Raw genomic sequence first — 17,947 nt, forward strand, 5'->3', positions numbered from 1 at the left:
AGTCCAAATAATACAGTTTAGGGCAGGGCTGCCCAAGTCCGGTCCTCGAGATCTACTGGCAGGCCAGGTTTTCTGGATATCCACAATGAACATGCATGAGAGAGATTTGCATACCAAGAAGGCAGCGCAGGCAAATCTCTCTTATGCATATTCATTGTGGATATCCAGAAAACCTGGCCTGCCAGTAGATCTCGAGGACCGGATTTGGGCAGCCCTGGTTTAGGATATTCTGAACTTTTAATTATCACTAACTTCTGTCATAACTTTTTCCGTACACACTAGGGGAGGAAGGATGAGTCTTTATTCTCCCATATTAGCTTTGTTGAACTTAGCATGATAGGAGGCAGGTATGCATTTGTTGGCCTGGAAGTCGGAAAGAAATCACCTGAGCTCTTTTCCTTTGTTCATTAGGGCTCAAAACAATAGTTATAGCTAATATTATTATTATTAATAATTTTTTTGCATATCACCTGAAAGCCATCAAAATGGTGTCATTCAAGTACAGCAGACATTTTTCTGTCCCTTTCCCCAGTCTTCCCAGGATGAATATGTAGTCTCCAGAGTGCACTGGTTTCCTACTGACTGTCATAGAGGAAACCTGATTCTCTACTGCTGAAGGGCACATCCCATTAGCTTGTAATACAGGGTAGGCCTTTTTTTTTTTTTTACATCAAGAATGCACTGTGGTTTTCAAGCATGCAAATTAGGATATGGAGTCATAAAGCCACATTTCATTATTTGTTTATTTTTTTTAAGAAGAAAGTATATACATGGATGGAATACTGTTTAAAATACCCTCATACTGTAGTAAAATAAGACCACAAATTTGATAACAGTCAAGGCTGGCTTTTAAAGCAACAATGGTAAATGTAATTAAAAAGAGCTAGATGGGGGGCAATTTTATATCTGGATGTTACAATATAGATGCCCAAATTATGCAGGTTGTGAGCCTATTATGCAGGTTGTGAGCCTATTCTATAAGAAGCCAAATCATTATGCAGTTCTGCTATACATTTTCTATAAATAAGAAAACACTGTTGATTTTAAACATATCCGCAACAGCAGCCTTAAAAATGCAGATAGGAAGATGTTTAGTGGCGTGCATTGTTTCCTTTTCGTTTTTTTAAGTGCATAAATGTATCAGTATAACTTACATGCACAATGCATTTTTTACACATGCAAATCATGTTTCTGGACGTAAATGAATAAAATGAAACAAAAGAAAAAAATGAAATGAAAAAAAAGAAAAGAAACAAAAACCTTGTGCCTGCATATCCATAAAAATACTTAAAATTTAAATAATTTTGTTGGTGTTTTTCTTGCCGTCTCTTTTCTACATTAGAAGGGGTTAAAGGCTAAATTTAATGACTGGACAAAAATAGCCTGGTTGCACACAAATTTGCAAATCGCAAATTAAAATAAGCAATGCTCATTTGGTTCTATGTAAATGGGAAGTCTAGACTAAGAGAGGATTTTATATTTGATCAGTTTCTCTCACCAGTAATCTGTAATAATAAAGAAGACAACATCGGTTTTCTTCTTTTTAAAAAGATCTTAAGGCACAAGCCCATGCAAAAGTGAAAAGAAAAATTCCAGTTTACTTGCACAATTTAAAGTCGATAAACTGTAAGCACAATTCTTACAGGGCCTGCTTTTGCATTATTCTCTATTTTAGTGTTTGCTTCAGGAAGACTGTGACACTTTCTTACATTTAGCACCACATTACTTAACACAACTCCCCCTTAAAATGTCTACAAAGTTTGGCAATTGCTTAAAAGCAACACAAAAACATAGCGGCTCCCCCCTTTATCACTTTGGAATAGTGAGCGTTGGCCCAGGGTAGAAATCAGCTGCATTATAAAAGCCGGTATCCGAGAAACCTGATCATATGAATTAAATGATGTGCCTAGAGGTTGCTGTATTTTGTCCAGTTCTTAAATATGGTCTTAGAAGTTAGTGCAAATTACATAAGCATTCTTTTATTTTAGGACAAATGTTGAGATGCTTCAGGAGTTTACAAATATGCTATATGAAGGGAAATAAATGTGAATATACTTTAAAAACCAGAATATTCATTACACTAGGTCAGGGTCTCTCAAACTGTGTGCTATGGCACAGTGGTGTGCCCCGAAGAGATTCCGGGTGTGCTACGAGAGATTCCGTAATTTTACTTTATTTTTAAAAATTCCCTTCATAAGTATACACTAGACTACATGTACTAGACATGTATGTTGCGTACTCAAGAGTCAATGTTATGAGCGTCTGTGTACGTAAGGATACAACTGCCCAGACAAGCGTCATTCTTTGATGTGATTGGTTCTTGAAAACTAACGGCAAGTCATTTTATTTTTATTTTTTATGTAGTAGTTATCCCACCTTGACCAACACAGCAATCAAGGCTTTGTTACTGTTTGGACCTTCTTATCTTTGTGAACTTGGATTTTCAGCTCTGACAAAAGTTAAATCGAAAAAAAGAGAACCACTGCAGATGGTGGATGTTGAAATGCGTATTTGCTTCTCGACTATCGAGCCGCATTTTAAGTTAATTTGCACTAAAAAAACAAGCACATCCATCGCATCGATTAACAATTCTATCTACTTTAGTTTCACCGTTATTACAATTACCCATACATAGCTTACAGAACTTTAAATAAATAACTCTCAAATTAAATCTTTTTTGTTGGTTTTGCAATTTTATAATTTCAATTGTAATGTGCCGCGAAAAACATTTACTCCGTTCAGTGTGCCAGAGCTAAAAATGTTTGAGAGACACTGCACTAGGCAAAAATAGAAACACATTCTTAGGAGAAATCCAGCCAAAGAAGAGTCACTAAAAGTTGAACAATATATGAGTTTTACAGTGCATAGGAAAAGTCAGTAACAGTGTGCTTCAAGACCTTGACTTGATTTGGAACTAATAGCATTCCAGCCATGATGCATAATACTTCATTAATGTTATCTGTTAAAAGGTTAAATGGTAAGGTGCTAGCAGAGCTAGTGCTCTGACCTAGGATTTCCCAGTTCCTAGACCCAAGCCCTAGCCACTAGATCAGACCCTTTCCCTAGAAGCAATACATATTGCATTGAGATTGTCAGACATGTTGTCAAATGTCTGACAACCTCTATTCTACCACATGAAAACACCACGCCCCCTTAGCTTGCAAAAGCAATGATAGGGCAACTTTGCATTTAGGATTGAGTTTTAGTGTGTATGACAAATCAGCACTATTGAAATTCAATAAGAAACTAACCCCATAGAACTATTTACACTATCTATGAATTTGTGTCTATCTATACATATTTTACAGAGCTAAAATTAAAAACTGACTAGGTTGTGATATTGCATTTTAACATGTTCATGTACTTGGCCTCTAGGTGTTCTTTAAATATACTGTATGTACCGTATTTAAACTTACCCCCTGTTTTACTAAGGTGCGCTAACCGATTAGCGCGTGCTAAACGCTAGCATGTCCATAGACTAATATGCACGCGTTAGCATTTAGCGTGCGCTAAATCGATTAGTGCACGCTAATCGGTTAGCGCACCTTAGTAAAAGAGGGCCTTAATGTTGAAAATATCTGCTGAATTAATTTAGCCCTGAATTAATAAATCATTTGTAGAAAAATATGAACACGTTTCATTAGTCTTAAAGCTTTAATCTTCAATAGGTAACTCTCTTTCTGGTATGAAAAATACTTGGCAATGGTCTTCAAGAGCAGCCAGACACCGTCTCACCAGAATGAGGATATTAAAAAGGTCATTGTTTGACAATATTTTCACTTCTTATATTTCCTGCTTTTGAGAGTTCTGTCATCCCAAACAATTAAATGAATTAAATTTAAATTAGGACTAAACTAACCCTTCCAATAGTTTATACAGTGCCTTAAAATTTGCTGCATAATTAACAATACAGCTTTTGCTTTGTCGGGTTCATTGTAGTGCACTGCAAAATGATGAGAAGCTCCTGGTTCCTTCTCTTGAGCATTTAATGACAGGAAACATGTAGAGTTACCTAGGTGCTTCCTTGTTTAGAATAATGTTTTGGTGGGATAGCCTGAATGTGACTATCATTGTAGCGCTAATGTGATTTTCTGGTCTTTACTAAGAATTGATGCACTTGGTAGTTATATTTTTTTCCAGGTAAATCAAATGTAAACGAAAGTCACATAGGTGAAAATGGAAGATAAATATTTTATGGTTTAGGAGTATTGCACCGTGCTGTACTTTGTTAATCTACTTACAGATTTATTTGGAGAAGTAGACCCAATAGGCTGGCTAAGGAAAGGGTCGGGGTTTAGTATCTGGCTTTGTGCGCCAGATGTAGAAACTGTTCTTTTTTCAGTCACAATCATATTTTGTGCATTTGACAGGTCAGAAGGGATAGTATAGTTGCCCTGTAGAGTAGAAGCAGAAGGGATAGTAAAGTTGCCTTGTAGAGAAGAAGCAGAAGGGATAGTAAAGTTGCCTTGTAGAGAAGAAGCAGAAGGAATAGTCAAGTTGCCTTGTAGAGTAGAAGCAGAAGGGATAGTAAAGTTGCCCTGTAGAGAAGAAGCAGAAGGAATAATCAAGTTGCTTTGTAGAGCAGAAGGGATAGTCAAGTTGCCTTGTAATGTAGAAGCAGGCTGTATCACTCTCTCTGTCACTACTACATTCCCAACATCCCTGAGATCAGGAATACTAAAGGAGTTAGACAGCCTGGAACCACTGGGTGCAATAACTCTTTCCCTCACCACTACGGAACCATCAGCCAAATCAGGAATGTCTAACATGCCACCTAGACCAGACCCTGGATGAACCACCCTTTCTGTTACCACCACATTGGAACCATCTGTCAGATCAGGGATATCTATCATGCCACCTAGACCAGAAGCTGGACGAAGAACCCTTTCAGTCACCACCACATTGGGTTGTCTAGGATTGACCAGCAGTGGTGGAGGTTTTCTAGGGTGGCCAGAAGTAGTATAGGTCTCAGTTACTACGACATTACCGGGAACTAAGGAATCAGGTATAGGCATAGCAGGTTGGAAACCACCAGGCCTAGAGGTATATGTACTTTCAGTAACAACAGTTGAATTACCAATGGGTGGAGGAATATTTGGAGTTTCACGGACAACCATGTTAGGTTCAGATAGTGTAAAATTTGAATCAATTCCTAAATTATCAGGCACTATGGGAGGTCTACTCTCAATCACTTCTGTTACAATTTCTTTACCAATACAAATCTCTGCAAGGGTCTTAAATTTTGGACCTAGGGTATCCAAGAAGTTGTCATCCAAATCTTCGTCAATGAAACTGCAGCAGCCAATGGAGCCAACAGGACTTCCAATTCCTTCATTGTCATATATTAATAGACAGTCATTTGTGGGTCGGCTTTCATCTTCATTAGCATAGGTGGTTGCTTTCTAAACATGATAAAAATACAAATATTATATATTGTGTTGCAGGAAAAGTTTGATTAAAAATTTGCTATGCAATGATTTATTTCAGTAAGAACAATCTGAGCAAGTTTGTTGGTTGCTTCTGGAATTTTTATTGAAAAGTCTTTAATGAACTGCATCTGTTGCATAAATTTAGCTAATTTCCTTTGTTTACATTCCTAGTTTTCCATATTTCACTTTTCTACTTTTTGAAGTTTTTAATTATTTTTCTCTTTTCTCTATTATAACCTATCTATCCTCTCACAAAGGTTCCATTCTCATTTCATACTTCCCTGACATCTGTTTATTTTCCTCTAGTAGCTTCATTCTTTCTTTTTCTCTGTTTTCCCTCCTTCCATGTCCTTTCTTCCTTTCCATTTATTCTCTTCTTGTTACTTCATGTAATTTCTCCATTCTCCTCCCATTATTCTTCCATCTTTTCTCCCTTCTCCCTCATTCATACATTTTCTCTCTCTACATTCTTCATGCCTAGTTTCAGACTTAATTATTTATTCTCCCCTTCCATTACCCTTTACTCATTCCCTGACTTCCTCTCCCTTCCTAGCAATTGTTTTTCAAGTATCTTTATTGGATTTAAAGCAAATACATATGAAGTAACATAACATAAATTTTTATTTATATATTGCATAAGCCTTGAGGTTCTATGCAGTTTACAAAAGAGAAGGAACATGAACATGAACAGCATCAAAATATTAATTACAATAATTGCATCGTAGCAGGTGTATAGCTACATGAAATGACATATCAAGAGATATTATTAGTATTATTACAATATCTGTCTAAGGGAGCCCAAGTTTTAAAAAGGTGAGTTATTTTTGGATGCTATGATCTCTTCATATTTTCTTATGGAGCATAAATAGTTCCACCATTTGGCCTACCAATGATTTCTGCCCCTTTCACTCTGCCAGCAGCATTATACTGGAACTAATTCTTTCTCATTACCATGAGCTCCCAGAGTCTGAGAGAGCCCAACACTTTTCTTATGAAATGAAGATCTGCACTGCTGCTTGCTGAGTGAGGCAAGTTGAAGCTGCACAGGAGCAGAAAGCAGCAGTGCTGGGCTAATAGTGGAGCATGACATGGGGCCAGCAGAGAAGAAGCAGAAAGAATCAGACCAGCAGCAAAGCTAGAAGCAGACAAGTTTGAAACCTTTTCCCATGATGTCATATAATATTGAACCAAATCATTTCCAGAGAAGAGAAAATAGTTAAACTAGAGGGCATAATTTGAGGTTGCAGGGAGGAAGACTCAGGACCAATGTTAGGAAATTCTTTTTCACGGAGAGGGTGGTAGATGCCTGGAATGCCCTCCCGAGGGAAGTGGTGGAGAGGAAAACGGTGATGGAATTCAAAAAAGCTTGGGATAAACATAGAGGATCTCTAATTAGAAAACGAAGAATGTAAATTAAAGAACTAAGGCCGGTACTGGATAGACTTGCACGGTCTGTATCCCATATGTGATGATTTGGTGTAGGATGGGCTGAGGAGGGCATCAATGGGAACTCCACTAACTTGGAACATGAGGATGTTACTGGTCAAACTTTATGACAGATATCCTGCATAGGCTGGAGTGAGCTTGGACAGCAACTTCAGCATTTGGAACCTAGGACAATACCAGGTGGATTTTACAGTCTATGACCCAGAAATATAAAAGAAGAGACAAGTTAATTTAATCATGTATTTTTAATGGGCATAACTAATGGGCAGACTGGATAGACCATCATTTCATTTACTATGTCATGGTAAGGGGCAGCTCTGAAGATATTGCAGGCTCCTGAAATGACAAGGTAGTAGGCGTTTTATCAAAATTTTAATAAACTTGGAAACTTGGGAGGGGGATAGACAAAAGCTGTTATGGGAGTCATCCATTGGGGGGTCATCCATCTAAACTTTTTCTCTGTAAGGCTAACCTCTAGCAGTAGTACCACAAGACTACTATTAGGGTACCATTGGTACCGTTTTGAATAAGAAGCCAACCTAGGCTGATGCCCAGGACTCACTACCCCATGAATGGTGACTCCTGGGTAAATCTATGGAGAATAGGGGGTGGAAGGAGGGTTGGGCTTTGTTGGGATGGTTTTTTTGGAGGAGTTAAGGAAAGGGGTAGGATGGTTACACAGGGACCTGATTTGTTAATGGGAAGTGTCTGGCCTGTCATTGGGAAGAGGTTCCGGGGATATCAGGATGTATCAGAGGGTGTGGTTTGTGTTGGGGAGGTTGGGATTGTGTTGGATAGGCAGGATCTATGCTGGGGTGGAGCTTTTGTGTTGGGATTTGGGCTGTGTATGGGGAGTTTGGGAGCCATCAGTGAGATCAGAGTGGTATTAAGGGGGAGTGCAAAAAAAAAATAAAACTGTGATGCTACCACACTTAGCTGTCATATTATGTCTTAATTCATGGTCACTGCATTACAAGTCCAGGCTAATAGCACAGAGGGCCTGTGGTACTGGCCCAGGCATGTAACATTTTGGCTGTGTGTTACCTGTGTACCCTGTGCGGTAAATGCAGGACATACCCTTTACATTTACCACACAGACGATGCAGTTAGCACTTGTTCATTTCTGTGGTAAATAACATGTGGTAACTGCAAAACTTACCACACTTTAGTAAAAGGGCCCTTAACTACTACACTACTTATCCTTCCTTTGGGTTACCAGATTTTCCTGAAGGACCCATGGCCACGCCCCCAGGCCTTCCCAGTTCCGCCCGCATCCCGTCCCGTTCTGCCCCCAGCCCCGTCCTTAACCTGTTTGTGCATCGGGATGTGATGCGATGATGTCGCACTTGTGCATGTGATGTCACCGCGTTGCATTCGCCGATGTTGTCCCGTCGGAAGCTTTTCAAAACTCGGATGGACCCCCGGACGTGTCCTCAAAAGGGGGGGGGGGACAAACGTCTATGAACATGTCATGCCTTTGTCGCATTCAAAACATGCCCAAACGATACCCCTTGCCATTTGCACACATTTGCATTTGACACATGCATATTGCAGTGTTATAAAATACAGACTTAGGCGTTTATGCAAGATAAACTTTTAAGTGCCTGCTTATGCATGTTACAAATATGAATAGGGCTTGTAAAATGAGGGCCATCGTCTCTAAATTCTAAAAAGAATAAGATAAATCCATGTTCATTTGCTCTTACAAAGAAGGTTGTGTTAACTTAAACATGGGAAATTCTGCCTTTCAGAAAGTCTTGCCTTGGCCACATAACAGGAGACTGCGTTTGGAAAATGTATGTCCATTTTATCAATGTGCATTTTATTATGTTTTTGTTTATTAAGTGCTTATTTTAAATATTGTGCATGTAAAATATGTAAATCATTAAACAGTATATAAATTTTTAAATTGTTAAACAGTATATAAATTTTTTAAATAAATAAATAGATTATGAAAATTAATTTTTTAAATAGCAATTTTGAAAACTTGCCTCGCTGAAGTAGTTGTTGAGGAAGGCTGGATTTAGGCCCCCTCCTTCTCTCAATGTTCCTCCAGCCATGGACTCTGCTCTTCCACTTGTAGTTGAGAATCCATGTCCTTCTCTTCTGGATCTTTCATTTATTCCATATCCACCTGCTCCAGCGGCAGCCCCTAACAGTGCTCCAGCTCCTCCTACCAAATGTGTGTTTGAATAAATGTCTGAAAAATAGAGCAAATGGTATATGTTGAAATAACTGAGAAAACCCACTGTGCAGGATCGGTTCACATGCCATACAGCGACGATGGCCAGTGTTTCACCTCCACGGTTTCTTCAGGGTGTAAAAAACATGTATAAAACTTGTAAAAAACATTATACTGTGAGCTCTTAGTTTCTTTGATAGGCTCACTTCATACTAAACTGAGTTATTTATATCTCCTCAGTGATCTTACTATGTAAACCAAGTCGAGCCCCTAATCTTAGGAGATGACTTGGTATATAAGTCTAAGAGCTCCTTTTACTAAGCTACAATGATAGCGTTAGTTCTAGGCGCTTAGTGCGGGGTTAGCTTGCGCTAATCTGCTGCGTGCGCTAAAAACGTTAGCGCAACTTAGTAAAAGGAGCCCTAAGATTTAGATTAGATTATACTGTGTTTCTGTGTAGACAATAGTAGAAGTGTTGTTCAAACCCCGTGCTGCTCCTTGTGACCTTGGGCAAGTCACTCAGTCCTCCATAGCCCCAGGTACATTAGATAGATTGTGAGCCCACCGGGACAGATAGGGAAAATGCTTGAGTACCTGATTGTAAAAACCACTTAGATAACCTTGATAGGCGGAATATAAAAAAAACAACTAAAAAAAACTAATAATAATAATAATTGTTTATCATTTAATTTGAGTTCTACTTTCTTTTGCTATTATATAAAATTAGGCCAGGTATGAAAGTGTGCATGTTGGCATGAATATGTATACTTTTACTGGAGCCACCACTGGAGGATGCAGTCTGGGTACATGCATTGACTTTGCCTGTTTTTGAGCAGTCATAATGTGCATACCATCATTGTCCACAATAGGGGCGTAACCAGAAGTTGATTTGGGGGAAGGGCCTAAGGTGGACGGTGGGGGAGGGGAGTATGCATTTCTTCTGAGTCTCCCTCCCCCCACTGCCACTGTTGCTGTTGTCACACTACTTCCCGTTGCTGTTATCACTGCAGATGCTGAACCCCCCCCCCCATCATATCTTTGCTGGCTGGGATATTCAAGCCCCACCAGCCAAAGTTTCTCTGTCAGAGCCCAGCCCGCACAGACAGAAGTCAGCAGGCTGCTCCGGCCTCTAATACCCAGCACTTCTGCACAAGCGCAGTTCAAATATATGAAATGAGCATGCATGGAATTGCTAGGTGTCAGAGGCTGGAGCAGCCTGCTGACCTCTGTCTCTTAGGCTGTGCGGGATGGGCTCCAGCTAGCTTGAGCATCCCTGCCAGCCACGTACTGGCTGCCACAGTATTGGAGGGGGCCTGATCCCAATGTGTGACGGTCCAGGCTTGTGAGCTCCTCCCCACCATAGCTATGCCACTAGCACATAATATTGCTGCTGGATTTCCGCTAACTATAATGTTGGACCAAATTATTATTATTATTTTTTTACTTTATTTATATTGTGCTTTTCAATATTACATAGTTTCAAAATTGGAAAGGTGCAGAGAAAAAATAGAAGCCAAGATCAGGACAAACTACACCACTAGCGTAAACAATTGCCAATGAGGGAAAAATAAATATCAGATATTGTCTACAAGGAAAATGGATCCAAGATAAAGAAATAATATATAAGAAGAATCAGAGATGCCCTTACACACCCTCCCACACAGTGGTAAACAATCTCATTAAGACCCTCCCTAGCTTTAAGAAAATTATCTAATTGTATTGGATCAAGGTACCGCTTGGTATGGTTGTCAATCTACCGCTAGTTGTTGCTTATATAATCTTACCTAGTGGAGCCTATGCATCCTATGGTATCACTAGGCATTCTAGAGGTAGGCGCTGGTATATTAGGCCAGGTTTTACCTGGCCTAATTTACCAGCACCTAACTCGGATGTCTAGTAACACCTAAGTAAAACATACCTATTCTCCACCTCTAATCATGCCTACTTTTCAGTTAGTTTCAAGTTTCAAGTTTTTATTAATATTTGATGAATCGCTTATTCAATTTGCTAAGCGATTTACAACTTCATAAAAACATAATTGTGAGAACAGACAAAAAGTATCAAACTTACAAATTTTACACAGACATGAGTCGTGGAGGGTAGGGGGGAATAGTTACAATTCTTTGCTAGAGAAAATAAACAAAAGGGGAAAAGACGAGAGGAAGGGAAAAAGTTAAAGACCTAAAGCATCTGGTCGTAGGTCTAAAGCTCAGATGTTGAATGCGTCTTTAAAAATATATGTTTTTAAAGATTTTTTAAATGAGGTAAGATCTTTTTCTTCTCTAATGTACTGTGGTAGTGAATTCCACAGTTGAGGGGCCATTACCGAAAACATATCGTGTCTTCTAGTGCCTACAATTTTCAGTGAAGGGATGGTTAGGAGGTTTTGAGATGTCGATCGAAGAGACCGGGGGGTATTATGAGGGATGAGCATTCTAGTTATAAATTGAGGTTCGTTAAAAATTAACGTTTTATATACTAATAGTAATACCTTGAAGGTGATGCGGTAGCTGATTGGGAGCCAGTGGGAATCAATCATTAAGGGCGTGACATGGTCATATTTTTTGGCATTATGGATAAATTTAACAGCCATATTTTGTATTATTTGGAGCCTTCTTTTTTCTTTTTGTGTGATGTTGAGTAAAAGAGAGTTGCAATAATCAATTTTGGCTATGACCAGAGAGTGAATTAATATGTTGATGGATTTGGGCTCAAGGAATTTAGAAACTGAGCGTATCAAACGTAGTTTGTAAAAGCATGTTTTAACTATACAACTAATATGGTCGTGAAATGATAATTTGTCGTCGACGATAACTCCTAAGATTATTAAAGTAGGCACTAACTGTATTAAGGACAAAAGGGGTCCTCAGGATTATGTCCTTTTTCCAGGTGAAAAGCATCGATTTAGTTTTTTGAATGTTTAGAGCTAATTTATTGGAGTTAAGCCAATTTTTTATAATTTCAAGTTTCTTATTGATTGCCGTAATTTCTTAGTTATTTTCTAGGTCAAAAGGATGGAGAAGCTGAATATCGTCCGCGTATGTAAATGATGTAAAGCCTATTGATTGACATATGCTTAGTAATGGGGAAAGAAAAATATTGAACAAAAGATGTGATAGAATAGAACCTTGGGGGATACCATAGGTTAAGGAATAGACTTTGGAGTTTTCGTCATTGAACCTGACAATTGAAGAGCGGTAGGAAAGAAATGAAGTAAACCAGTTTAAGACTTGGTCGTCGATACCTAAGGATTCTAATCGATTGAGTAATAAATCATGATCGATTGTATTGAAGGCCGCAGATAGGTCTAGTGAAAAAAGAACTATTGATTTGTGATGATCTAAATAGTAGTGAATATTGGTTATTAGTCCTATCTGTATTCTGTATTGTGAAATTTTCGAAAGCCTGTTTGATTTGGGTGAAGTGCATTTGTGGATTCAACAAAATCTGAAAGTTGATCAAATACCAGTCTTTCAGTTAATTTGTCAAGGAAAGAAAGGTATGTTGGCAATAGGACGATAGTTTGACACTTCATCCAGGCTGATTTTATGGTCTTTTAATATTGGGGTGATAATGGCAGTTTTCCAGAGAAGAGGAACTGATGCAGTAAGTAAACTTTTTAGGACAAGAGAGTGAATGAAAGGGCCAGAGCAGGAGAAGAATTTTTTCAGGTAGAACAGAGGAATGATTTCAGAACATGAGCCTTTTATATTAATTTTTTGAAAAGGGATTCTATATCTTTTAGGGAAGGGATCTTAAATTTAGTACATTTGGCTGTAGATATAGATTCAATTTTAAAATTGTTCGTGGAGTTACCTAATGTGTTAGGATAGAAATTATTTCGAATGGTACTGATTTTTTGGCAGAAGTAATCTGCCAGTTCTTGGGCCTTGAGAGTGGACTTTTGTTTAGTGTTGCCTCTTTTGGTCTCAGGGGTAATGGATTTTAGAATAGTATATAAAATGGAAGGATTTTTTGCTTTATAAATTTTATTGGAATAGTAATTGTTTTTAGCATGATTAATTGTATTTTTATAAAGAGAAGCCTTTTCTCTGTAGTGTTGTTAGGCCTGTTAGGCCTCAGATGGTGCCTCCACTTAGGCGTTGCTAGGCATCCTAAGAGTTTGGCGCCAAACTCATAATTGGATATTTAAACATTTTTTTTGATTGACTGAAAACTGGCGTGGTCAATTACCATGCCATTTAAACCAATTAAAAAAAAAAAAGTTGAGTGGATTCCAAAGTTGCTAGGCGTCCTCGATTAGGGCACCTAGTGGCACCTAATATAGCAGGGGTGTCCAATGTCGGTCCTCGAGGGCCGCAATCCAGTCGGGTTTTCAGGATTTCCTCAATGAATATGCATTGAAAGCAGTGCATGCAAATAGATCTCATGCATATTCATTGAGGAAATCCTGAAAACCCGACTGGACTGCGGCCCTCGAGGACCGACATTGAACACCCCTGTAATATAGGTACCCTAAATAGATTCTAGTTCTTAGATTGTGATGGATTAAGGGGGTTTTCCCTTACCAATGCAACTATTACACCACCAGGCAGCAGGGTGCACTAGCTAGAGAAGGGATGGATTTCAGGTTCCAGGAGCACTGGACTCAGCAGCTTAGAGCTGAGCTACCTTACAGGAGCTGGAGCAATGGCTGAGTCACAGGGGCAGGCCCCAGAGAGAGAGGAATACTTCTGCCCAGGCTGGGTTCATTTGAAAGAGGTTTCCAAGGAGAAGAGGTCCCCAAGAGTGAAAGGTCTCCAGAAGGAGGGAGCTTCCCAAGTTAGGAGCTGAAGCAGTGTCACTTGTATGGGAGAGACTTGTGAAGTGAAAGCTGGATATATATATTGGAGACTGGCTAAAGGTAAGCAGGTGTGGGTGGAGAAGAGATCCCAGGGAGGAGAGAGAAGATTTAAGGGTTATGGTGTCATCCCTGAGCCTGTGCCGTAAACAGCCCAGGTCTGAGAACAAATAAAAGTTTTCCTTTACACCTTACCAATGGATTGTGTGTGTATGTATGTACAGGTGCATAGAGTCATGGAAACCTGGTCAGGACAGCTAAACTGATATTCATTAGCTGGCCGGCTAAGATAGACCTGCTATTTGTGTAGGTCTATCTGGTTGCTAAACTTAACCTGTTAGCCAATGAGTATTGGCGCTAACTGGTTATGTCGCGCGACACAGCCGGTGACCAGGCTAGCTGCTAAGCGCTAATATTCAGCGGCCATCTCACGCTAAATATTAGCGCTTAGCCCGATAAGTTCTATTTAACAAGCTGAATATCGGGTGAATGGTATTTAGCTGCAGGAAGGAAATGAGCTCATCTCCAGTTTCCCATAGCCATAAATAACAAAAAATATTTCACTTGCATTCCTAGGGCTAAGCTTGGAACAGACTGCCTGAGTTAGTATGTCAAGCTCCGTCTCTGGCAGCAGTGGCATAGCTAGGGAGGTTGGCGCCTGGAACGGTGGTACCCGGCATTGCCGAGTGCACCCCCCTGCTCTTCCCTGCTGTGTTGTGCACCCCCTCGGTGCTTGAGTGCCTCTCACTGCTCCCACGTACCTTTTAAAATGTTTGCCATCGTTAGCATTACCTTCTACCTGCTTCTCACGCCAGCTTGTCTCCCTTTTGATGTCACGTCCTGGTCTCGGGACTAGGAAGTGATGTCAGAAGGGAGATGGGGCCAGCGCAAGCAGCAGGTGGAAGAGACTGCTCATACCGGTGAACATTTCAAGAGGTACGTGAGAGGAGGACAGAGAGGAAGAGAGGCGCTAGCGTCTCTGTGATGATGGCGCTTAGGGCAGTCTGCCTTCCCTTCCTCCCCCCCCTTATTACACCACTGCCTGGTAGTATTCAAATCCAGGTTAAAAGCCCACTTTTTCGAGGTTGCTTTTAACTCCTAGCTCCCACTGGCTTGTAAAGCACCCATGCCTGAGAAATTCCCTGACCCCCCTATTTGTCCCATTTGTCTATTTGATTAGATTGTAAGCTCTACTGAACAGAGACTGTCTCTTGAATGTTTTAATGTACAGTGCTGCGTACGTCTAGTAGTATAGAAATGGTAAGCAGTAGTAGTAGATATTCAAAGCAATTTAAATGGCCAGGAGAGGATCCTGGCCATTTAAATTGCTTGTCCATGGCTAACCAGATATATTCACTTAACTAGATAGTGCCACCGAATATACCCGGATAGTACTTGAGCCAAAATCTGCTATTTTGTGGGTAGTCTGGGGTGGAGTCAGCACATATCCAGCTGCGTGCCGAAATTCAGCACTTCACCAGATAGGTTAACCAGAAAAATAGGACCTCATAAAACACAGTCTTATCTTTATCTGGTTCTGTATATCCCACTTAACTAGGTAAGTGTTATCTGGCTATTTTAACCAGATATTCAGTGCCGGTGCCTGGACATATCTGAGGACTGAATATCCGAGGCTATTGCTTGAGGTGGCCAAAAAAATTGCTGACTGCTATTAGCTAAATATTAACCCTTAAGTGTCTTTATAAAATCATCTAAAAATAGGCACCTTCTTATTCTGTCAATGTAGGCGCTCTGTTATAAAATCACCCTCTAAATCAGGGGTGTCCAATTTCAGTCCTTGAGGACCGCAACCCAGTCAGGATTTCCCCCAATGAATATGCATGAGATCTATTTGCATGTACCACCTCCACTGTATGTAAATAGATCTCATGAATACTCACTGGGGAAGTCCTGAAAACCCTACAAGGTGAAGGCCGAGGTTGGACACCCCTGCTCTAAATGGTAAATTTTATTGGGAGGGGGGTTTCCTGGTTAAGTGCCACTGTTCTTTTAAGTAGTATCTCCCGGTATACCCTCACCTTCATAGCAAGAGGTGGCTTTAAGAGTGCAAAATGATGCTAGCCTTTTCTGTGACTGATGTGTACCCACTGCAAAGCTGCTCCGTCCCTTTTAAGAGCTAACACTACGTACCAGAGTAATCCGCAGTTTCATGGTGATCCATAGTTCCTCCTGGTATATGCATATGTGAAACATCCTGCAACAATGTACCATTTATTTTCTTGTTAAATAATCAAAACACATAAATGCAAAAATACAATATTATGGGTGATTCTGTGTTTTTAAAAATATATTAAGGGATTAATAAAAACATTCTATGCATGCTCAAAGCTGTTTTTGAGTATGTTTCTATTTATCCTTAGACATGCATTGCATAATGTAATATGATGTCAAGGTCTGGTACAATATTGATGGAATCACTGCATTGTAGCGATCTCCCATTCTCTTCTACCATATGGATGGTGGATAAAGCCTATTTATAGAGGTATGATTATTGATATCGGAGTCGCATATATCATATAAATCTCAAAACTACATCTACAGCAATGAAGAAAGTGATATTACCACTCTAAATCTCAATTGCATTATATAAATTCGCACTGTGGTCTTCATTAAAGTACAATTTTATAACCAGTAACTGACCCTGTCTTCTGGATGGGCTCCTTCAATTCCCCAAGCCTGAATAGCACCCTCTGATGCATCAGGCACAGGCATAAATCCGCCTCCTCCTCCTTTTCCACAGCTGCACAGCAGCAACAAAAGCGGTATCACTGTTGGGAGGGAAAGGATACATAGCTCATTATTGTATTTATTTTGTGGCTATTAGCACAAATGGCCTATGAGCCAAGCATGTTTTCCTCTAGACCAGGGGCTCACAACCCAGTCCTTGGACACAACCAGCCGGTCAAGTTTTCAGGATATCCACAATGAATATTCATGTGATGAATTTGCATGCATTACCTCATATGCATTTATTGTGGGTACCTGAAAACCTAAATGGCTGAGCTACTCCAAAGGATTGGCTTGAGAACCACTGCTTTAGAAACACAGTGTAAAAACCCTTTAGTACACTGGGCACAAAATAAGTAGAGTTGAGTACATTTATTTGTCTGAAATTTTTAGATTCCACCCCTTCACCAAGATTGATAACCTAACCCAGTGATTTTCAAACCTGTCCTGGGGGCTCCCCAGCCAGTCAAGGTTTCAGATTTTACACAATAAATATTCTTGAGAGAGATTTGGTGCTCTCACTTCCCATGGATTTTAGTATCATCTTTATACTGACAACTCCCAGATCTACCTCTTTACACCAGAAAAATCCCACCCCACATCTGTCTCCTTGTCTGACATTCTATCTGCAGATTTCACTACTAATTTAAAGTCAATCTGCACGGTTCAAAAGTACTTAGCCAGCTAAGTGCTAATATTCTGCGCAAGATGGCTGCTCAGTGTTAGAGCTTAAGGGCTGATTCTACAAATAGCTCCGGAAGTTAGGCAGTGGTAGGGGACCTACTGGCGCCTAACTTAATTGTTTTAATTTGTTTAATTAGCACACTAATTGACTGTGCTGATTAAAAAACAATTCAAATGGCCGCCATAATCATGTGTATGGAGGCGCCTAGCAGTACCTAAGATCAAAATAGGCATCTTTTGGGCAAGAAATGACCTTAAGCATTGTTAGGCATGATTTTCCATCAAAGATAGTTACCGGTTATATAGGCCTTTATAACCCTGGCCTGCATTACCATCTCCTACCTTTAATGGGAGCCGTGATTCTGCAAATGGTGCCACAGTGTGATTGACATACGATCGGTGGTGTTATTGAAGGCCGCCGATTATGACCCCATTTGCAGAATCTGACTATCCCAGTCACTGGCTATATCACATGACATAGCCAGTTAGTGTCAATATTCACTGGCTGACTGGCTAAGTTGAGTGACCAGATAGATCTGCATAAATAGCAAGCCTATAGTTGGCGTTTATAATTTAGCCAGCCAACCAATAAATATTTGAAAAAAGAAAAAGTCACTACTTGAAAAGGTCACTTCATAAAGATGTAAACAAGAACCT

The 17,947-nt window shown here is 39.8% G+C and overlaps 1 protein-coding gene across 1 annotated transcript in view; it reads right to left on the reverse strand.

Moving 5' to 3' along the window:
- Positions 1 to 624: 624 nt before the first annotated feature.
- The window catches only part of LOC117355966 (desmoglein-4-like), a 91,862-nt gene continuing 74,539 nt past the window's right edge, over positions 625 to 17,947 (reverse strand). Inside the window, exons 13-16 of the mRNA XM_033935160.1 lie at positions 16,520 to 16,647; positions 16,010 to 16,073; positions 8,867 to 9,075; positions 625 to 5,402 (exon numbers count right to left, since the gene is read on the reverse strand). Of these exons, the coding sequence (XP_033791051.1) occupies positions 4,200 to 5,402; positions 8,867 to 9,075; positions 16,010 to 16,073; positions 16,520 to 16,647 (1,604 nt within the window). The 3' untranslated portion in view covers positions 625 to 4,199. The remainder of the gene's footprint in view (positions 5,403 to 8,866; positions 9,076 to 16,009; positions 16,074 to 16,519; positions 16,648 to 17,947) is intronic.

Source organism: Geotrypetes seraphini, chromosome 2 (genome assembly GCF_902459505.1).
Source record: "Geotrypetes seraphini chromosome 2, aGeoSer1.1, whole genome shotgun sequence".
NCBI lineage: Eukaryota > Metazoa > Chordata > Amphibia > Gymnophiona > Dermophiidae > Geotrypetes > Geotrypetes seraphini.